This window comes from Scyliorhinus torazame, chromosome 28 (assembly GCF_047496885.1).
Source record: "Scyliorhinus torazame isolate Kashiwa2021f chromosome 28, sScyTor2.1, whole genome shotgun sequence".
Lineage (NCBI taxonomy): Eukaryota > Metazoa > Chordata > Chondrichthyes > Carcharhiniformes > Scyliorhinidae > Scyliorhinus > Scyliorhinus torazame.
In genome coordinates this window covers 29,025,595-29,049,155 of record NC_092734.1, presented here as the reverse complement: position 1 = coordinate 29,049,155, position 23,561 = coordinate 29,025,595, and the positions used below count along the sequence as shown (strand labels likewise).

At 47.4% G+C, this 23,561-nt stretch overlaps 1 protein-coding gene across 4 annotated transcripts in view; it reads right to left on the bottom strand.

The window, feature by feature from the left end:
• Positions 1-23,561, bottom strand: part of LOC140403633 (progestin and adipoQ receptor family member 3-like) — a 65,330-nt gene that overhangs the window by 29,814 nt on the left and 11,955 nt on the right. For 2 of the 4 annotated variants that reach the window (XM_072491776.1, XM_072491774.1), the window contains exons 2-6: positions 21,705-21,828; positions 17,550-17,754; positions 14,515-14,677; positions 7,860-8,015; positions 5,989-6,189 (exon numbers count right to left, since the gene is read on the bottom strand). In XM_072491776.1, coding sequence (XP_072347877.1) covers positions 5,989-6,189; positions 7,860-8,015; positions 14,515-14,677; positions 17,550-17,754; positions 21,705-21,747 — 768 coding nt within the window. In that variant the 5' untranslated portion in view covers positions 21,748-21,828. The remainder of the gene's footprint in view (positions 1-5,988; positions 6,190-7,859; positions 8,016-14,514; positions 14,678-17,549; positions 17,755-21,704; positions 21,829-23,561) is intronic. The other 2 variants (XM_072491775.1, XM_072491777.1) reach the window with 2 other exon arrangements.

Here is a 23,561-nt window from a genome sequence, read left to right as displayed (position 1 = left end):
GTTCCACTAACTCCAAACTTCTTAGAAACATCTCTTCATTTTTCTAGTTTCCTTGACTCCCTGCCCTTTAGGTTCTCGGCATCTTATTTCTTAACCATTACTCCATCGTATGGCTTTTCTTCTACCAAGGCTGAGAGGGTTGTTCCCTTTTTAGACATCTAAAACCAACTGCTTCTAGCAGAGCTGTGAGGGCCAACTTCTCTCTCACTACTTATCTCCAACTGCTCTGGCTTGCAATTAAAACTAAGAACCAAGGAAAGCCCTTCCCTGGCCTCCTGTTGCTAAGCAACAGTGTATTTCTTTCTACTCTTCACACTGTGACGCTCTCTAAGCACAATAGAACCACAGTTAGAATTAAAACCAACTCCCACACATACAACACCTTGGTGCAGCATGAATCTAACTACTGGTTTTACCCTTCCACTTGAAACTATGCCTTATTTCTAATGTTTACCAATACAAATATAAATCCCTTAAAATTACCTTAGTTTTCCTAACACCTACATTGTAATAATAATAATAATCTTTATTAGTGTCACAAGTCGGCTTACATTAACACTGCAATGAAGTTACTGTGAAAATCCCCTAGTCGCCACACTCCGGCACCTGTTCGGATTCACTGAGGGAGAATTCAGAATGTCCAATTCACCTAACAAGCACGTCTTTCGGGACATGTGGGAGGAAACCGGAGCGCCCGGAGGAAACCCACGCAGACACGGGGATAGCACGCGGACTCCGCACTGACAGTGACCCCCAAGCCAGGAATCAAACCCAGGACCCTGGTGCTGCAAAGCAACAGTGCTAGCCACTGTGCTACCGTGCTGCCACCTTGCCACAGGATTACAAGGCAGATGATTAATCTAGATGATTCACGCACTCTTTCTTCTTTCAATGCCAGGTTATCAGCATTAACTGAGTTTGACTGAGATTAGAGGCAGACGGGCAAACTCTCCAACCGCTTTCTGTACTGCAACAAATGGGGCCCGTGAATTAAATTCTTGACCCAGAACTCTACCCAGAAGAGAGCCTGTCAGTGTGCTGTAAATGCTATGTAATCACTGTCCTTCGGGTGATTATTTATTGCTATGGTTCGACCTTGCTTCCCGTTTTTCTCCTGCAGTTTAGCTCTTGGAAGGAGAGCCACAATATTGATTCCACTTGATGATAAAAGGCCGACGGATTGAAAAGAACTGGAACTTTCCAAGTAGAAGGCAGTTGATACCAACAGTTCTTTAAAGTGCGTCCTGAGAAATGGTTAGTTCCCAAAGCTGCCAGCACTATCAAAATTAATAAAACGAATGAAACTCGCTTATTGTCACAAGTAGGCTTCAAATGAAGTTACTGTGAAAAGCCCCTAGTCGCCACATTCCGGCGCCTGTTCGGGGAGGCTGGTACGGGAATTGAACCGTGCTGCTGGCCTGACTTGGTCTGCTTCCAAAGCTAGCGATTTAGCCCAGTGTGCTAAACCAGCCCCAGATTGTGTTTCAAAGAAAAATCATATTGGATTCGGAAATGTTAACGGTTTCCCCTCCACAGATATTTTTTTCCAGCACTTTGGGTTTTTATTTCGGATTTCCAGATTTCACAGTATTTTACTTCTATTCTTCGGTTTGCCCAGATTTCCCCACCAATTATTCCACAATTGGTTACACTCGTTGGCAGACCAGCATGTATTTGTTAAAGGCAAATAATGTTTACCTAATTTGATTTCATCTTTTAGAGGGAACACCGAGATGATCGATGAAGGAATGGGGCTGCTGCCGTCTCTATGGACTTCCATAAAGCATTTGGTAAAGTGCCACATGACAGACTTAAAGGAAAAGTTGGCTGCGTGACACGAAACAGAGAGTGATGGTGAAACAGTTGTTGTTTGGACTGGGAGAAGATATACAGTGGGGTTCCCAGTGGTCAGTATAACACTTTTCTGGGGCGGCATGTGGTGCAGTGGTTAGCACTGGGACTGCGGCGCTGAGGACCCGGGTTCGAATCCCTGCCCTGGGTCACTGTCCGTGTGGAGTTTGCACATCCTCCCCAAGTCTGCGTGGGTTTCACCCCCACAACCCAAAGATATGCAGGGTAGGTGGATTGGCCACGCTAAATTGCCCCTTAATTGGAAAAAAAAATAATTGGGTACTCAAAATTTAAAAAGAAAAAAAAAAGTATAACACTTTTGCGTTTGATAAGGTTCCCCATGGTAGGCTATTGCAGAAAATACCGAGGCTGGGGATTGAGGGTGATTTAGAGGTGTGGATCAGAAATTGGCTAGCTGAAAGAAGACAGAGGGTGGTGGTTGATGGGAAATGTTCAGAATGGAGTTCAGTCACAAGTGGAGTACCACAAGGATCTGTTCTGGGGCCGTTGCTGTTTGTCATTTTTATCAATGACCTAGAGGAAGGCGCAGAGGGGTGGGTGAGTAAATTTGCAGACGATACTAAAGTCGGTGGTGTTGTTGATAGTGTGGAAGGATGTAGCAGGTTACAGAGGGATATAGATAAGCTGCAGAGCTGGGCTGAGAAGTGGCAAATGGAGTTTAATGTAGAGAAGTGTGAGGTGATTCACTTTGGAAGGAATAACAGGAATGTGGAATATTTGGCTAATGGTAAAGTTCTTGAAAGTGTGGATGAGCAGAGGGATCTAGGTGTCCAGGTACATAGATCCCTGAAAGTTGCCACCCAGGTTGATAGGGTTGTGAAGAAGGCCTATGGAGTGTTGGCCTTTATTGGTAGAGGGATTGAGTTCCGGAGTCAGGAGGTCATGTTGCAGCTGTACAGAACTCTGGTACGGCCGCATTTGGAGTATTGAGTACAGTTCTGGTCACCGCATTATAGGAAGGACGTGGAGGCTTTGGAGCGGGTGCAGAGGAGATTTACCAGGATGTTGCCTGGTATGGAGGGAAGATCTTATGAGGAAAGGCTGATGGACTTGAGGTTGTTTTCGTTGGAGAGAAGAAGGTTAAGAGGAGACTTAATAGAGGCATACAAAATGATCAGGGGGTTGGATAGGGTGGACAGTGAGAGCCTTCTCCCGCGGATGGAAATGGCTGGCACGAGGGGACATAGCTTTAAACTGAGGGGTAATAGATATAGGACAGAGGTCAGAGGTAGGTTCTTTACGCAAAGAGTAGTGAGGCCGTGGAATGCCCTACCTGCTACAGTAGTGAACTCGCCAATATTGTGGGCATTTAAAAGTTTATTGGATAAACATATGGATGATAATGGTATAGTGTAGGTTAGATGGCTTTTGTTTCGGTGCAACATAGTGGGCCGAAGGGCCTGTACTGCGCTGTATTGTTCTATGTTCTATGTTTTCTTGATCTGCAATAATTTTTTTCTTATTCGTTCATGGGCCGTAGGCGTCGCAGGCTGTGCCAGCATTTATTGCCCATGCCTAATTGCCCTTGAGAGGGTATTTAAGAGTCAACCACATTGCTGTGGGTCTGGAGTCACATATAGGCCAGACCAGGTAAGGACGGCAGATTTCCGTCCCTAAAAGGACATTAGTGAACCAGATGGGTTTTTAACGACAATCAACAATGGTTTCATGGTCATCATTAGACTTTTAATTGCAGATTTTTATTGTATTCAAATTTCACCATCTGTAGTGGCAGGAGTTGAACCTGGGACCCCAGAGCATTACTCTGGGTCTCTGGTTTACTAGTCCAGCGACAATACCACTACACCACCTCCTCCAGTAATGACCCTGATGTGGGTGTGCAGATTTGCAGATGTCACAAAACTGGAAGCACTGTGAACTGTGAGGTGGACAGCGATGGCCTTTAAGACAACATCGGCAGGCTGGTGGAATGGGTGAGCAAGTGGAAGCTGAAATTTATCGCGGAGAAGTGTGATGTGGTACATTTTGCTAGGAAGGTTAGGAGAGGCGATATGAAATAGAGGGCCTAATTTTACAGAGGGTGCAGGAACAGCGAGAGAGCAATTGCCCAAATTGTTGAAGGTGGCAGGGCAAGTTGTGAAAGTGGATTAAAAAGGCAGCAGGGGATCCTGAGCTGTTATAAATACAGGCCCAACGTAAAAGACCAACTACGTCAAGAAGGGCATTTATGAAACTGCGGATCTCAGGCTACTGGAATGTTGCCTTCAATTCCAGGAATCGCGACTCAGGAAGGTTTTAGAGAGGGTGCAGAAGAGATTTATAGGAATGGTTCCAGGGATGAGGGACTTCAATTAGGGGGATAGACACCGACGAACAGTAGCAGCCGTGTGTACCATCTACACGATGCACTGCAGTAACTCACCAAGGTTCCTTAGGCAGCACCTTCCAAAACCATGACCACTACCATCTAGAAGGACAAGAGCCGCAGATGCCTTGGAATCCCACCACCTGGAGATTTCCCTCCAAGTCACTCACCACCCTGACTTGGAAATATATCGGCCGTTCCTTTACTGTCGCTGAGGTAACATCCTGGAACTCCCTCCCTAACAGCACAGTGGGTGTACCCACACCCCAAGGACTACAGCGGTTCAAGAAGACAACTCACCACCATCTTCTGAAGGGCAACTAGGGATGGGCAATAAATGCCAGCCTAACCAGCGACGCCCACGTCCCGTAAACAAATTAATAAAAAAGATTGGAGAAGCTGGAGTTACTGTCCTGCGAGAAGGTCAAGAGGAGGTTTAAAGAAAGGGTTCAAAATCATGGACAGAGTGGACAAGAGAGGAATTATTCCCATTGGCTTAAGGGTCAAGAGAACAGATTTCAGGTGATTGACAAAAGGAGCAACGGCGACATGAGGGGAAAACATTCCACGAGACGAATGGTCAGGATCCGGAATGCACTGCCCGGGAGTGTGGCGGAGGCAGATTCACAGAATCATAGAATTTACAGTGCAGAAGGAGGTCATTCGGCCCATCAAGCTCTTTGAAAGAGCACCCTACCCAAGCCCACACCTCCACCCTATCCCCATAACCCAGTAACCCCACCCAACACTAAGGGCAATTTTGGACACTAAGGGCAATTTATCATGGCCAATCCACCTAACCTGCACATCTTTGGGCTGTGGGAGGAAACCGGAGCACCCGGAGGAAACCCACGCACACACGGGGAGGACGTGCAGACTCCGCACAGACAGTGACCCAAGCCGGGAATCGAACCTGGGACCCTGGAGCTGTGAAGCAATTGTGCTAACCACCGTGCTGCCCGCGTTTTTCCAAAAGAGAATTGGATGAGCACCCGAGGAGGAACAAAAATTGTAGAACTATGGGGAAAGGTGCGGGAATAAGGCTAGCTTCCTGCTCTTAGCGAGCTGACACGGACACAACCATGGCCTTCTGTGCTAGATCTGTGCTAATGGGCAGCACGGTAGCATTGTGGATAGCACAATTGCTTCACAGCTCCAGGGTCCCAGGTTCGATTCCGGCTTGGGTCACTGTCTGTGCGGAGTCTGCACATCCTCCCCGTGTGGGCGTGGGTTTCCTCCGGGTGCTCCGGTTTCCTCCCACAGTCCAAAGGTGTGCAGGTTAGGTGGATTGGCCATGATAAATCACCCTTAGTGTCCAAAATTGCCCTTGATGTTGGGTGGGGTTACTGGGTTATGGGGATAGGGTGGAGGTGTTGACCTTGGGTAGGGTGCTCTTTCCAAGAGCCGGTGCAGACTCGATGGGCCGAATGGCCTCCTTCTGCACTGTAAATTCTATGAAGGCCAGCTCTATGAAGATCGTTTCCTGAGCCTTTTTTTTTTCTAAAGAAATATTTTTATTGAAAACCTCACCATTTATCGTTTCCTAATCCTAACGTGGGATTGCCAATTGTAGCTTAGCTGGGACACGGGCCAACGCAGGAGAGAGCAAGGGCTGAACACAGAATCTTCTTGGCCTTTACGGTTCAAAGCCACGCTGAGTAATGCGAGATTTATTAATTTTGAGAATCGCCAAGAAATCATCATAAACTCGAGAAACTAAAGTATGGAAACCAAACAGTATGGATCTCACAGAAACATAAAACCCAGACCGGCGATACAATCCTTCCTACCTTGACCACGGGTTCCCCAATACCTCCGTTCTGAAATATCCAGTGAATTGTGGGGATGAGTCCATAAGCAGCAATAAAACAGAAGAGGAGAATGCGCAGCTTGTGACAATGCTGGGAAGCATAATGCGGGTGGATTTGTGTGAGAAACATCACAAAGATCATGGCCAGCACGGTTATAAGGTACACTTGTCTCCAATACTGCTTTGACAAGGAATAAAAACAAACACAATTAAAACCTTAAATACTGGGTGCCATTGATCAAGGACAAATTTTCAAATGGTCGTTCACTAAAATGCATTGACATTTCAGATTTGGAGAAATTAAAAACACCTTTGAACAGCGTTCTGGTGCCAATGTCATTTTCAACGGGTGGGACGTTTTAATGATTTGATTGTTAAATGAAATGAAATGATATTGAAAATCGCTTATTGTCACAAGTAGGCTTCAAATGAAGTTACTGTGAAAAGCCCCTAGTCGCCACATTCCGGCACCTGTTCGGGGAGGCTGTTACGGGAATTGAACCGTGCTGCTGGCCTGCCTTGGTCTGCTTTAAAAGCCAGCGATTTAGCCCTGTGCTCAGGGGTAAACCGACTCAGATTAGAATGCCCTCATCGGCGACACAACCTTTGACCAATAACGTCACAGCTTCACCAGGTACAATCGCCTGGATTCGATTCTTTGGGATGATGTGGGTCAAACGGGGTCACTTTCAGGATTCTGAAGATATTCTTCAGTTGACATACACCCCGTATTCACCTCACCCTGGCATCCCGTTCAGCTGGCCAATTCCCGGGAACAGTACTCTGAAACATTCTCCTGCGCACTATACCAGCGTGGGCTGCTCTTACAAGGGGCAATTGTACTTGCTTCCCGCCTTGGTGAGTGAATGATGTCACTCTCTGTCAGAATTGAGGAGTAGTCCAACATTACCGAAATCGGAGATCCTTAGTAGAGGACAGGTCAGGACAGGTCAGGCCACTCTGAATAGTGGACATGTGTCGGCGGGTTTGTGTAAGTGGCAAGGAGCAGGAATGCTGCCGGTTTATTCCCATCACTAATCTCATGCCCAAATTAGCCCGTTAGAATAGAAGCATAGAATAACTACAGTGCAGAAGGAGGCCATTCAGCCCATCGAGTCTGCATCGACCCTCTGAAAGAGCACCCTAACCTAGGCCCACTCCCCCGCCCTATCCCCGTAACCTAACCTGTTTTTCCCTGGACACTAATGAAATGAAATGAAAATCGCTTATTGTCACAAGTAGGCTTCAATGAAGTTACTGTGAAAAGCCCCTAGTCACCACATTCCGCCGCCTGTTCGGGGAGGCTGGTACTTGAATTGAACCGTGCTGCTGGCCTGCCTTGGTCTACTTTCAAAGCCAGCGATTTAGCCCTGTGCTAAACGAGCCCCTGAAGGGGCAATTTAGCCGATCCACCTAACCTGCACATCTTTGGACTGTAAATTGGTGTTAAATCACATTCTACCATCTGGACTGGATCCAACCGAATGCCAAACTCACCGTGCACATCTAGCCCTGACTGCTACTTCTCACTTGCAAAGCACTTTGAGTCATTTGGTAGGGTGGCCAGACTATGTATAAATACCAAGTCTTCTTTTTTCCCATAAGTTAAGGGGTAATTAGTGCGGGCTTATACCAGTGAAGATTGTAGAAAAGTTATCAAACAGCAAAAACCCTTCATCCCAAAGCCTCCGTGAATAGAGGCCTGGGCGTCATCAGTCCCTCTCGGGGCAAACTTCTAAATATTCGCGTGGCCCCTGTACTCGCTGAGGGCTTGCGATCATACTGACGCCTACTTTCTTCGATTTAGCAAAAGTAACTTGATTTAAATGTAGACAAATAAAAGATGCTCACCTCAGCACAATAAAAGGCATAGAAGACGCCCGGGACGTAACATCCCAGCATTCCCACTGAGACGCCAGCATAGTCGAGGGCAAGCCATTGCTGGCTGGTCTTTTCAGAATGGTGGCAGCAGAAGAGATGGTACCCCGCTGAGCACAGCATGCAGAACTGTGGACGACACCAGAGCAATCAACAGTGACAACATATTAAATAATCACAATATCCTGCAATAGAGGCGGGGGGGGGGGGGGGGGGGGGGGGGGGGGGATGGGGGAATAAAAAACAAAGTGGATCAGTGGGATAACATTTGCAGCCCGCATCTTTTTTAATTGGAACCAATTATGGCTCGAGTGACCCCCCCCCCCCCCCCCCCCCCCCCCACCCTACCCGCCAAGTTAGTTAAATCATGAGTGCCAGTAATAATATCCTGCAGCTCATTTGCTACACTGGGCAAGTGCGCCACAACGGCACAGTGACAGCCTTGGGTGACTGTGCGGCGTCTGCACGTTCTCCCCGTGTCCGCGTGGGTTTCCTCCGGGTGCTCCGGTTTCCTCCCGCAGTCCAAAGATGTGCAGGTTGGGTGGATTGGCTGTGAAAAGTTGCCCCACTGTGTCTAACGGCGTGCCGATTTAGATGGGGATTTCGGGGACTAGGATGGGGGTAGTGGGCCTGGGTAGAGTGCTCTTTGGGGGGGGGTCCATGCAGACTCGATGGGCTGAAAGACCTTCTTCTGCACTGCAGGATTTCCATGGTCCTCATAAATTATAATTAAATGTAAATAATGTATTTAAATTCAAATAATATTGCTGTGTGGATTCTGGCGCAGGCGAGACTAAGGGTGGGATTTCTGGCCCCACACCCCAGGCAACATATTTTCAAGCCGTGGTGGCAGCCTGTCATTGGCTGGATTTTTTCGGCCCTGCCCAGCATCTTCTGCCGCCGTGGAATGTATGGTGGGGGGGGGGGGGGCGCGCGCGCGCGGCGCCGCACCATCGACAGGACTGGAAGAACCCGCTGCAGGAAAGGGCTGGAAGATTGCGGCCCAAATGTTTCCCTCACGCCTTCCTTCTCACTGCATTCCCCCAGTAAACAGTGCGGGCAGTTATATACTGCTGAATATTTCTCACCACATGCAGCGTGATTTAATAATAACTGGGATTTGGCTCATCTGTTTTGAGATTTAGCTCGTAGCTCCAGAAAACTGAATTTGAACCCAATGTGGACTGTCATAGAATCGCACATGGCAGAAAGTGGTCTCACCACTCCCTTCAGGCAGTGCCTTCCAGATCATCACAAGTTGCTGCATTTTAAATAAGCCAGGACTTCCTTTTCCTAATTATCTCCGATCTGAGTTCTCTGGTTATTGAAATGAAATGAAAATCGCTTATTGTCACAAGTAGGCTTCAAATGAAGTTACTGTGAAAAGCCCCTAGTCGCCACATTCCGGCGCCTGTTCGGGGAGGCTGGTACGGGAATTGAACCGTGCTGCTGGCCTGACTTGGTCTGCTTTAAAAGCCAGCTCTTTAGCCCTGTGCTGACGCAGCTGCCTGTGGAATTGCTTCCGACCATTCAGCCCATCGAGTCTGCACCAACCCTCTGAAAGAGCACCCCACCTAGGCCCAAGCCTCCGCTTTAACCCTTTATCCCACCTAACCTTTGGACACTAAGGGGTAATTTATCATGCCCAGTCCATCTAACCTGCACATCTTTGGACTGCGGGAGGAAACCGGAGGAAACCCACGCAGACGTGGGCAGAACGTGCAAACTCTACACACACAGTCAGTCACCTAAGTTTAGAATCGATCCCTGATCAATGGCACTGTGAAATAGCAGTGCTAACCACCCTGCGCATGTGATCTGAAGCTTTCCTGTTCCTTTGTATTTACAAATGGAAAACCTCTTGTGACCCATTAGTTCAGATGAGTTGCTCGGAATCCCTATCAGACAGTAGTTTGATGCATAAGTCTGTCAGTCCACTTGTTTTGACTTTAATGAGTCTGAGCACTTGGAGAATGGGAAGGCTGCAGGGTGGCTATTCTGCAAAGATTATGTCAAATTGGCTGAAGGTCCACCGTCCAGACCTAATTTATAATCCAATTCGGCAGGACTGGGGAAAGAAAGCAAACCAACATATCGGGAACTATCCATATCTTTTGTAAATTTGAGAAATCTTGGGGGAAGTGATGAGACCCAAACTGCAAAGAGACTGAAGGGAGACGAGAAACATAGAAGATCGGAGCAGGAGGAGCCCATTTGGCCCTTCGAGCCTGCTCTACCATTCATTATGATCTTGGTTGGTCATCCAACTCAACAGCCTGATCCCGCCTTCATCCCCCATATCCTTTGATACCCTTCGCCCCCAAGTGTTATATCGAACTGCTTCTTGAAAACAAACAGGAAGTGGGATCAATAAAGATATGATGGTTAAGTGACTCATCTTGGGTAGCAGGAAGGGAATACAGGGGGGCGGGTGGGATAGAAAGTTCTGTTCCTGCTGATTGTCACCAAATAGCCCTCTCCAATGTTTAATAAACAGTGTGGTCTGTGCGTGGTAACCACTGTTACTGTATTATATATATTGTGGTAAACCACTGTTACTGTATTATATATATTGTGGTAAACCACTGTTACTGTATTGTATATATTGTGGTAACCACTGTTACTGTATTATATATATTGTGGTAAACCACTGTTACTGTATTCTATATATTGTGGTAAACCACTGTTACTGTATTCTATATATTGTGGTAAACCACTGTTACTGTATTATATATATTGTGGTAAACCACTGTTACTGTATTATATATATTGTGGTAAACAACTGTTACTGTATTGTATATATTGTGGTAACCATTGTTACTGTATTATATATATTGTGGTAAACCACTGTTACTGTATTATATATATTGTGGTAAACCACTGTTACTGTATTCTATATATTGTGGTAAACCACTGTTACTGTGTTATATATATTGTGGTAAACCACTGTTACTGTATTATATATATTGTTTGTTGTCTCTGCTGGCTCCGCCTGTGGCTCCTCCCCTCAGGCTCTGTATAAAGGTGGCCGACCTCTGGCCCTACCCCAGTTCGGGATCAGTTGCCAGCAGGTTCTCGTTTAGCTTATCAAAGCCACAGTTTCGTTCCACAACTCGGGAGAAATTCTCCGGTATCGGCGCGATGTCCGGCGACCAGCGTCAAAAATGGCGCAAATCAGTCGGGCTTCGCGCTGCCCCAAAGGTGCGGAATCCTCCGCAACTTGGGGGGGGCCCGAGCCCTAACGCTGAGGGGCTAGACCCGCGCCGGACTGATTTCCGCTCTGCCAGCTGGCGGAAGTGCCCCGCCAGCTGGCGTGGAAATGACATTGCCGGGCGCGCATGCGCGGGAGCATAAGCAGCCGCTCACGGCACCCCGCGCATGCGCAGTGGAGGGAGTCTCTTCTGCCTACTCCATGGTGGAGACCGTGGCGAAGGCGGAAGGAAAAGAGTGCCCCCACGGCACAGGCCCGCCCGCGGATCGGTGGGCCCCGATCGCGGGCCAGGCCACCGTGGGGGCACCCCCCGGGGCCAGATCGCCCCGCGCCTCCCCCCAGGACCCCGGAGCTCGCCCATGCCGCCTTGTCCCGCCGGTAAGAGAGGTGGTTTAATCCACGCCGGCGGGACAGGCATCCTAGCAGCGGGACTTCGGCCCATCCGGGCCGGAGAATCGCGGGGGATGCGCCCGCCAACCGGCGCAGCCCGATTCCCGCCCCCGCCGAATATCCGGTGCCGGAGAATTCGGCAACTGGCGGGGGCGGGATTCACGCCAGCCCCCGGCGATTCTCCGACCCAGCGGGGGATCGGAGAATCTCGCCCCTCGTCTTTGTTATAATTGATGGCACATCACTGTGCTACTAACTTCACCCTAACTGTTCTCAACCCTGATATCATTGGCCAGGAGGGCGGTTCCAGTTAGGTGAGGATGGGAAATGTATGCTTTTGCTTGTTTCTCTGAGATACAGTGCGATAGTTCCATGCCTGTCTTTATCTGGTAGAGTGATGGTGAATTGACAAAACCTTTTTCAACAGAAGAAAGGAAGTGTAAATGCCTTTATAATAACTTTGTGACCTGCTCTATGCGCACATTACCAGTGCACTGTAGAACAAAGTAAATGAGCTAGCAAAACTCGGTTTGGGGTCTTTGCGTTCTAACTCATGAAATCTTCAGGCTGCAAAATATTTTGAACAAATTTGAAAACTAGCAGCGAAGTCTTTTTTTTAAGAAGGGTGCATCTCCAAATTGATCAACTTTCTGCCCATGTGGCAATGTAGATTTCTGGGCTAAATATAACCAAGGCATGATGGGATACGTGGCCATAATTGGAGTGCACTCAGAAAACTGCCAACAGGGCAAGAAGAGTAGTCCCCACGCCTCCAAAGATCCCCTTTCCTGTGTATTGTCATGTCACGTCCTTGTCTATATCCATCTGTTTTCACACATTGTCACACACACATCGGCATGTATTGATACATTGTCGATCAGCTTGAGTGCATCCCGGCATTGTAAGGAGTCACGATTTTAAGTTAAATAAGGTCTTTTAGGATTTTAAGCTGAGTACGGCTTTTTTTAAGCGCGAAGATTCAAAGTCATGCGCTACTTGTTTACTCCAGTGTATAAATATCCCAGGAGAACTGTTGTACTAACTCTTGCTTAGATGCGGTCTCCCCTTGTTGCAAGTAAAATAAATTAACCTGTATTTTGTCTAAGTCTTACTCGGAGTTGAGTTTTCGACACCCACTGCAGAACTAAGCAAGACCAACCAGGTAGGTCCCAGTTGAATACATTTACTGCTAAGCCAAATGATCCCTTCTGGGCAGAACAAGGATGCTAAGGTTCCTCGGAGTGAGCCCTGGCTGAAAGGGGGGAAAAGTAGCCGTGTAATCCACGTGACCCTCTGCTGAAAGTTCATGTGTTAACATGTTGTGAGGACAGGTCACATGTGACTGACACTTGACTGGGGCATAGGTGTATAGCGGCTCTGCTACTACTACTAATAATCTTTACTGTCACAAGTAGGCGTACATTAACACTGCAATGAAGTTACTGTGAAAATCTCCTAGTCGCCACATTCCGGCACCTGTTCGGGTACACAGAGGGAAATTTCAGAATGTCCAAATTACCTAACAGCACGTGTTCCAGGACTTGTGGGAGGAAACCTGAGCACCCGGAGGAAACCCACGCAGACACGGGGAGAACGTGCAGACTCCGCACAGACAGTAACCCAAGCCAGGAATCGAACCTGGGACCCTGGCGCTGTGAAGCCATAGTGCTAACCACTGTGCTACCATGCTGCCCTAAGCTAATGATCTCGAGGCACGAGTTCAAATCTCACCACTGCAGTTGAAGAATTTGAATTCAATTAATTGAATAAACCTGGAATAAAAAGCTAGCATCAGTCAAGGCGAACATGAAACTACCAGATTAGAGTTTTAAAAACTCAGCTGGCCCAGGAATGTCCTTTGAGGAAGGAAGTTGCCATCCTCGTCTTGTTTGGCTTGTACGACTCCAAACCCTCAGCAATGTGGCCGACTCTTCACTGCTCTCTGATATGGCCGAACGAGCCACTCAGTTATATTCAAGAGGTGGCTCACCGCCGCCTTCGCAAGGGCTGATGGGAGATGGACAATGCTGGCTTTGCCAATGGCGCCCATATTCCATGAAATGAAAAATGAAATGAAAATCGCTTATTGTCACAAGTAGGCGTCAATGAAGTTACTGTGAAAAGCCCCTAGTCGCCACATTCCGGCGTCTGTTCGGGGAGGCTGGCACGGGAATCGAACCGTGCTGCTGGCCTGCGTGGTCTGCTTTCAAAGCCAGCGATTTAGCCCAGTGTGCTAAACCAGCCCCATAAATGAATTAATAAAAAGTTAACGGTAATTATCCAGATTATTGCAGGAACGAGGGGGTATCAGAATTTGTTGCCATTCAAATAAATTAAAAGCTACAAGGAAATGCAACGGACTATCAAACCGCTTGTAAAGTTGAACACCTGCATGAAATCTCCCCTTAACTGTGCATTCCAAAGAACAGAGTCACATGTAACTCACATTCCCTCGTCTCTGGCGCAGGCATCGTTCTAGTAAATCTCGTCCTCACTCTCTCCGAGGCTTTTCTTTCTTTGGTAAAGTGGATTGTCCAGAATTGGATCAGCTGGTGCGGAATTGTACGGAATCACCCCAACGTCGAGAACAGTAGCTTCGTGGGGGACACATGATTTCAGCAACTTGGAAATGCCCCACCGACACGCGGCCTCCTCTCAGCACCGCCCATGTCGGGGATCAGAATTCACAGAATTGTTACGGCGCAGAAGGCGGCCATTCGGCCCATCGTGTCTGCACCGGCCCTCCGAATGAGCAACTCACCCAATGCCATTCCTCCGCCTTCTCCCTGTAACCCTGCACGTTCTTCCTTTTCAGACAACTAATTCTCTTTAGAATGTTTCGATTGAACCACACTCTCAGGCTGAACATTCTAGACCCCTACCAGTTGCGTCTTTTACAAATTACTTTAAATCTCTGCCCTCGCCTTCTCGACCCTTTTCCAAACACAGCAAGTTCTTCTGCCACCCTCTGCTCCCCACCCCCAACCTGTCTTCCCCAGAATTTTGTCTGTTAGTGTGTGTGCTTACCTGAAAACAAAAGCCAAAAATAATGAAAACAATGTAATCGTCCCGAGTGCTGTTCGACGATGGTAACAGGAAGCAAGTATCATGTAGACCCATGACGAAGAAGAGGAAAAAGCCCAGCAAGTGGCTCCATATATTCACACTCTCGTTGGACAAAACAAAGAGGCTGTTTTTGACAGGATTAGATTGCAAACACAACAATATAAGTGAAATATGTGCTTGTTACATTTGAACGCAGTATGTTTCAAGTTAGATAGATGCAACACATAGGCGTGAATCATTGCAATTTACCTCTTGGTAACACCAAATGAGCATTAGCCACACTGGAGTAAAATTACAGCAACCCCCTTTGGAGACAATGGGAAACATAGACAGGGTTTGCATTCCCATGGACACTTGGTGACCCCTGTTGGGAGTGCACATACAGGGGTGTTGGGCAAGAGCTAGACCAGGTTCCGAATGGCTAGTGTACCCTAGAATACCCTGGTGAGATCCACTGACCGGGCTCGCACACTGCAGGTCAGGTTTTAGTATAACATAAACGGACGGACACCCTTACATTTAAACCAATCAATATGGTTATGGTGTGAACAAGAGGGTGGGGACAAGAATTGCATTTCAGTAAAAGGCCAGCATTTATTGCCCATCCCTAATTGCCCTCGAGAAGGTGGCGGCAAGCTGCCTTCTTATACCCCTGCAGTCCATGGGGTGTAGGTACATCCACAGTGCTGTTAGGAAGAGAGTCTCAGAAGTTTGACCCAGCGACAGTGAAGGAACGGCGATATATTTCCAAGTCAGGATGGTGAGGGGCTTGGAGGGGAACATCTAGGTGGTGGTATTCCCATGTGTCTGCTGCCCTCATCCTTCTCGGTGGTAGAGGTCATAGGTTCAGAGCATGCTACTGAAGAGAATTGGCGAGTGGATACAGTGCATCTTGTGATGGTACACACAGCTGCCACTGTGTGTGTTGGGGGTGGAGGGAGCAGTTATTTAAGGTGGTGGATGGGGCGCCAATCAAGCAGAATATTTTGTCCTGGATGGTGTTGAGCTTCCTGAGTATTGTTGGGAACCGAACTCCTCGAGGCAAATGGAGAGTGTTCCATTACACTCCTGACTTGTGCCTTGTAGGTGGTGGACGGGCTTTGGGGAATCAGGAGAGCTTGGAGAATTCTGAGTGCTGTATTCTTTTTCTTCATTCATGGGGTGCGGGCTTTGCTGGTACGGTCAACATTTATTGCCTCTCCGTAATTGTCATAGAATGATAGAGTTTACAGCGCAGAAGGAGGCCATTCGGCCCATCAAGTCTGCACCGGCCCTTGGAAAGAGCACCCTACTTAAGCCCCACACCTCCACCCTATCCCCATAACCCAGTAACCCCACCTACCCTTTTTGGACACTAAGGGCAATTTAGCACGGCCAATCCACCTAACCCTAGAAGGTGGTCGTGTACTGGGGAAATTCAGAGGGAAGTATAAACGTCAAACACATTATTGTGGGGTTGGAGTCACATATATACCAGATCGATTTAGATCAGGAATTGTTTTTCCCTGAGGTAGCCTCATCCGTTTTTGAAACAATCTGGTAATTCCACCATTACTAAAGCTGTTTCTTTTTAGATTCCAGAATTATTTAATTAATTGAATTGAAATTTGAATTTCTCGGTTCAATTTTAACTCAAGTCACTGGGATCATTAATCCAGGCCAGTGAATTACGAGGCCAGTGAATTACGAGGCCAGTGAAATGATGACTGTGCGACTTAGAATTCCTGCAGTGCAGAAGGAGGCCATTCGGCCCATCGGGTTTGCACCGACCCTCTGAAAGAGCACCTCTGAAAGGGCCACTCCCCTCCCGCCTGATCCCATAACCCCATCTAACCTGCAAATCGTTTGGATGCTAACAAGAAATTTAACGCGGTCAATCCACCTAACCCGCACATCTTTGGACTGTCTGAGGAAACCGGAGCACCCGGAGGAAACCCACGCAGACACGGGGAGAACGTGCAGACTCCGCACAGACAAGTCACCAAGGGCCGGAATCGAACCTGGGACCTGGCGCTGTGAGGCAGCAGTGCTACCCACTGTGCCGCCGTGCCATCCCCATATAAAATGAGATTTCAAAAAGAGAGTGGGCACTGTTTGAAGAGATAACAATTTGCAGAGTTGGAGCAGGGAATGGGCAACTAAAGAGTCGCTGATCGATCACCGGGTTCTTAAAGATCGGTCACCGATTGAAGATATTGACCCCAATAGAAAATAGTGGCCATTCAGAGAGACAGTAGTAGGAAGGCACAGAACAGCAACCTGCTTTGGTGGGTTATTGAAGGTGTAGGTGATGATAGCTCACTCCACTGTACACAATTAAGGGGCAATTTCGTGTGGCCAATCCACCTACCCTGCACATCTTTGGGTTGTGGGGGTGAGACCCACACAGACACGGGGAGAATGTGCAACCTCCACACGGACAGTGACCCGCGGCCGGGATCGAACCCGGGACCTCGGCGGCGTGAGGCAGCAGTGCTAACCACTGTGCCACCGTGCCGCCCTGTGCTCCCATTAGTAAAGAAACTGGTATTAACCTTAGTAAGCCCTGTGCCAAGTACATTGCTTCTCAACCTTAACCCTTCACAGAGGAGATGGAGGCGTGGTGGTAATGTCACTCGACTAGCAATCCAGAGACCCCAGGCTAATGCTCTGGGGTCACGGGTTCAAATCCCGCACAGCAGCTGGTGGGGTTTCAACTCAATTAATAAATCAGGAATTGACCGCAAAAATCAACATCGACTATCATAAGAACCCATCTGGTTCACTAATGTCTCATCAGGGAAGGAAATCTGCCGTCCTTACCCGGTCTGGCCTACATGCGACCCCAGGCCCCATAGCAACGTGGTTGACTCTTAACTGACCCTCTGAAATGGCCGAGCAAACAATTCAGTTCAAGGGCAATTAGGGACGGGCAACAAATGCTGGGTCACTCCAGCGACGCCCACATCTCTCCCCGTCTCCTCTGATTTCTGTTAGTCGCAGCTATGCCAACATACCTTCTGATGCACAAACTCGATGGCAGGTAGGCTCTGTATCCATCGGTGATATAAGGGTTTCCCTTTAAAAAGGTCGGGATTTCCTCATAGCTGTAAAGGCGAATTCCAATTTGTGAGAAGAGAGGCCAGTAGTTATATCCGCCAAGTTCAACGCGATGTAAACTCTTTAGGATATTCTGAGTCATCTTGTTCTGACAACCTAAATCTGAGCAGGAGGGAGGCCGGTTATTTTCATCAGGAAGAACAGGACGTAAAACCAAACCATCATTCCGTTCAAAATGAGGGCTAATCTCCAGGATGAGAACTGGAACATTGAGCTGTTGTCATCAGTCTATGAAATGAGGTTATGACTAAACGTCTACTTTAAGCTTCATAGTTGAGCAATCAGATTGTGCCATGATTCTTTTTCTTAAATCAAACACTTCCAATTGCCATCCATCTATGCAAGACCGGTAACCAATCTTCACCTTCATATATTACTCAATAAGCTCTCTCTAGCCAAAATCCAACTTTGGAAGGACAAAGTCTAAGAACTTTATTTGAGTGTTTACACTTCATTAGTGCTCGAATGGCAGTAAGATCAATTCCATAGGTATTGGAACATATTCACAAGCTGTGTCATGTGCATTGCACTATTCCAGCCAAATCATTGGTTGCAATCTTTTATAATAATAAGCTTTATTGTCACAAGTAGGCTGTTCAGGTACACAGAGGGAGAATTCAGAATGTCCAAATTACCTAACAGCACGTCTTTCGGGACTTGTGGGAGGAAACCGGAGCATCCGGAGGAAACCCACGCAGACACGGGGAGAACGTGCAGACTCCGTGCAGACAGTGACCCAAGCCGGGAGTCGAACCTTGGACCCTGGAGCTGTGAAGCAACAATGCTAACCACTGTGCCGCTTAGTGTTTTAGAATGATTCAGGATGCATACTGAATTCCCACTGGGAACCATCCATCACATCAGTTATAAGGATGGGGTATCACTGGATTAGTAATCCAGAGGTCCAGGCTTATGCTCTCGGGGACCTGGGTTCAAATCCCACCACGGCAGCTGGTGGAATTTAAATGCAATTAATAAAATCTGGAATTGAAAAGCTTGTCTCAGTGACGGTGACCGTGACACCTACCATCAATTGTTATAAAAACCCATTTGGGCTTGCTCCGAAATGCCCTTTAGGGAAGGAAATCTGCCGTCCTTACCCGGTCTGGCCTACATGTGACCCCAGACCCACAGCAATGCGGTTGGCTTTTAACTGGTCCTCTGAAACGGCCACTCTCTCTGTTCAAAGGAAATTAGCGATGAGCACCAAAGCTGGCCTTGCGAGTGATGCCCACAGCCCACGATTGAAGTCTTCAAGCACCAGTGTTGCCTCATAAGACTATCCAAATCCTGCAAGTGCCTCATTAAAAATACATAGTGTAAACGCACACAGTCAGCTGATTTACTTGTGGTGAGGCTGAAAGGATACACAACCATCCAATTAAACAAAAGCTGAGCCTGTTGATTAGTTTTTTTTAATGGCCATCATGATAATTACCACTGTGGATACATAACAGGAACTTTCCTAGAAGCTACTGTGTACCTCTGGGCTATCACTCCACAGGGGACGCTTAACAAGAAATAAAATATTTAGTTTTAATGTTAAAGAATGTTCCACGGTAGATAGAAGAGAGGAATGTAGTGGTGCGTTTATTTTGGAGCAGTGGAAATTCAAAACCTTCATGAAGCCTTTCGAATATGAGACACGGTGCAGTTGGCACATCAAAGTCCATGCCTGTATTTATGCTCCACAGGATCTCCTCCTGCCCAACTGCTAACCCCATGAACACACCTTTTCATTCCTTTCTCCCTCGCGTATTTAATCAAGCTTCCCCATCAATGCATCGACGCTTGTTGTCTCATGCACGTCCTGTGGTGGCAAGTTCCACCTTCCTAACCAGCTTCTGGCTCAAGCAGTTTCTTTTTTTCCCCCCCAATTAAGGGGCAATTTAGCTTGGCCAATCCACCTAGCCTGCACATCTTTGGGTTGTGGGGGCGAAACGCACACAGACATGGGGAGAATGTGCAAACTCCACACGGACAGTGACCCGGGGCCGGGATCGAACCTGGGACCTCGGTGCCGTGAGGCAGCAGTGCTAATCACTACGCCACCCTGCCGCCCACCGTTTCTCCTGAATTCTTGGTGGATTTATTCGTGATTATGTTCTATTTGTGGTAGCTAGTTCTGGTCTTCCCACAATTGAAAGAATCTTCTCTCCCTCTACCCTATGAAACCCTTTTGTAATCTTGAAGGCACCTAACAGGGCAGCACAGTGGTTAGCACAACTGCTTCACAGCTTCAGGGTCCCAGGTCCGATTCCCAGCTTGGGTCACTGTCTGCGCGGAGTCTGCACGTTCTCCCCATGTCTGCGTGGGTTTCCTACGGGTGCTCCGGTTTCCTCCCACAGTCCAAAGATGTGCAGGTTAGGTGGATTGGCCATGATAAATTGCCTTTAGTATTGGGTGGGGTTACTGGGTTATAGGGATAGGGTGGAGGTGTGGCTTGCGTAGGGTGCTCTTTGCAAGAGCCAGTGCAGACTCGATGGGCCGAATGGCCTCCTTCTGCACTGTAAATTCTATGTTTCTATGTCTGCCTTCTCTTATCTAGAGAATAGGATTGTTCAATTTTTCCTGAGTAATTATAACCTCTCATCTCTAGTATCATCCGAGGAATATTTTTTCTTTGAACTTTCATCACTGCCTCCAAACTATTTTTTGTAATATGACGGCCACAACAAGGGCAGCACGGTGGCGCAGTGGTTAGCACTGCTGCTAAATTGCCCCTTAATTGGAAAAAAAACTTATTGGGTACTCTAAATTTATAAAAAGAAACGACGGCCAGAACTGTTCACAGTACCCCGAGTGGAGTCTAACCAAGGTTGTATGCAGGTTTTACATGGCTGACAGCACAGGAGTGTAATCCCTGTGTGGCGTCAAACCAGGTTCAAATAGACAGGAGGGGCTCTTTGGAGATTGGCTAAAGCAAAGTGCAGTTAATCTAAATGTTCAGTTGAAGAGCCAGTCTTTACACAGGGGAAGTGCCGTGAATATATCAATGACAGTGCAGAACTCTTTCTCGAGCAACAGAAATAGGCACAGTAAAACTGTATATAAAGACAGAAAATGCAGGATAGGCTCAGAGGTTCGGGCAGTTTTGATTCTAAATGACCTGTTCCGTTGAAAAGTCATAGACATTGAATCCCTACAGTGCAGAAGGAGGCCATTCAGCCCATCGAGTCTGCACAGACTCTCTGAAAGAGCACCCTACCTAGGCTCATTCCCCCATTCTATCCCCGTAACCCCACCTAACCTGCATAACTTTGGAACACTAAGGGGCAATTTAACATGGTCAGTCCATCTTTGGACAGTGGGAAGTAACCGGAGCATTCGGAGGAAACCCTTCGCAGATATGGGGTGTACGTGGGAACGCCGCACAGACAGTCAGCCCAGGCTGGAATTGAACCCGGGTCCCTCGCGCTGTGCTAACCACCGTACCTCCCTCATTTGGTCATTTGGAATCAAAATGTTAACTCCGGGCCGGATTCTCCGTCAGCGGGATTCTCCGTTTCGCTGGCAGCGCACTCGCACCCGCGGATCTCCCGGGGGCGTGGGGGTGCACCCACAATGGGGAACCCCATTGGCCGGCTAGCAGGACGGAATATCCCGCTCTGTTTCTCTCTCCACAGATGCTGCCCGACCTGCTGAGATTTTCCAGCATTTTCTGTTTTCATTTCAGAATTCCGGCACCTGCAGTATTTTGCTTCTATGAAAGCAAAGCGGGTACTGCCTGGTTGGAACTGTTGGGGCAATTGACGGTGTGCAGACTGCTGGCTGCCATACCAATGTAGACGCTGACACTGCAGAAAACCCGTCCCTAACTTTATTGCTTCATATCCTCCCTCGTCCTCCCATACTGAGGTGAGCTGCAACATTATCCGTTACCCAGCCTCTGCAACACATCCAAGCACATCGCAGGAAATGAATTCTGTCCTTTTTCATAGAGCTCAGGTAGGAAGAACGCTTGGTGCAATAAAACGAAAAGACCAGCTTTTTGCAACAATTTAGCTTCAGCCCACTGTCCCTTTCCCAACACATCCACAAAGATTACTCACAGTTTTTGAGGTCTTGCTCGCTGCTGGAATAACAATACTCCATTGTTCAACCTCTGCTCCCAGCGCAAAGCCAAGTGTCGATTTTCGTCCGATTACGCCTTGGGTGAGCGGCAGGGCTGTTTTGCTACAATAAAAACATGACATAAATGCACAGTGTTGTTTTGTTTTTTTGGGGTGGGGGTAGCCCAGGAGTTTGACCCACGGAGGAGTCACAACGCTTGCAGAAGGTGCTCTCTAGGGTGCAGTAGGCTCGGGAGCTCTGCACAAGTGCTCCGTTACCCGGCCCATTCTAAAATTTTTGACTGGATTAGGTTTGAATCACAAGATGGGGATTAGCACTGTTCAGACAACGGTAACCTATGGCAGCAGCAGAATTGGAAAACCTCAAATCGAATCTGGATTAACCTACATTTAAAGTTCCTCTAAACTGGACACAATTTGTACAGTCAGAAGCAGCTGAAAACGAGTGTAAAGGCAGTGATTACTTTATCTGTACCATCAAGGGTTGGCTGGTTTATTTAAATCTGTGCGAGATTTAACATTAATTAATACCATATTCTGAAAGCTTAATAGGTCCAGTTTTGGTCTTAAATTGCTGCAATGGATCACACACAGCACTGGCTCTCGCAGTATAGTCTGTGGATGTTGCCCGTCTATGGCATGTGACAAATGGAGGACTTTAGGAACATTGGCTTCCAAATAGTGGGGCAATTTAAGGGTTAAAAGCCTGGGGTATAGTATGTTTGACTGCAGTGGCCATGTTTTTAAAAAAGGATTTTGTTTTGTAAAGGCCTGGGAGCTTTTAGTAGTCATAAGGTGAAATTGGACAGGGTAGATTCAGAAAGAATGTTCCCGATGGTGGGGGGAGTCCTGAACCAGGGGTCATAGTTTGAGGATAAGGACTAAACCTTTTAGGACTGAGGTGAGGAGAAATTTCTTCGCCCAGAGAGTGGTGAATGTGTGGAATTCGCTACCATAGAAAGTAGTTGAGGCCAAATCGTTCTGTGGTTTCAAGAAGAGGTTAGATAGGAATCAAAGGATATGGGGGATCAGGGTATTGAATTTCATGATCATAATGAATGGCATAGCAGGCTCGAAGGGCTGACTGACCTCCTCCTGCTTCTATTTTATATGTACGTTTCTATGTATTACATTATATAAAATGGCAGATTGCTCAAACAATGGACAGCTGTCAACTCTAGCAAGAAATTAGGAGTAACTACAGTCCTGACAAACATGTTCAATAAGTAATAGATCAAATGTGACTTTAGGGTGTACCATTCTAGGAGCAGAAGTAGACCACTCGGCCCATCGAGTCTGCTCCGCCATTCAATGAGATTGTGACTGATCTGATGTGATAATCCTCAACTCCACTTTCCCGCCTTATCCCCATAACCCTCAATTCCAATGCATTATCACCATAAACGTGAATAGGTTTCCTGCTAAAGGTGCACAACTGATTTTTCAGCATGGATGTCCCGGGTCTGACCTTGTTGGGGGAAGGCTAGGTTTGACGAAGGAAGAAAAGAGTGAATAAACCCTTGATTTGAAAGTCTTCCCTGAACAAAGAGTACTGCAGAGGGAAAACAAAAAACACACTAATGGTTTTGGGGAATCTGAATATTTTACAATGAGTTTGATTATCTGTCATAATAATATAAAAGCAAATTACCGCGGATGTTGGAATCTGAAACGAACAAAGAAAATACTGGAAAACCTCAGCATCTGTAGAGCGAGAAAGGAGGTAACGTTTCGAGTCGGGTGACTCTTTCTCAAAGGTAGAAGGAAATGGAAATAGGATCAGATTTATACTGGTGGGGGGGGGAGGTGTGTGTGTGCGTGCGTAAAGCAGGACAG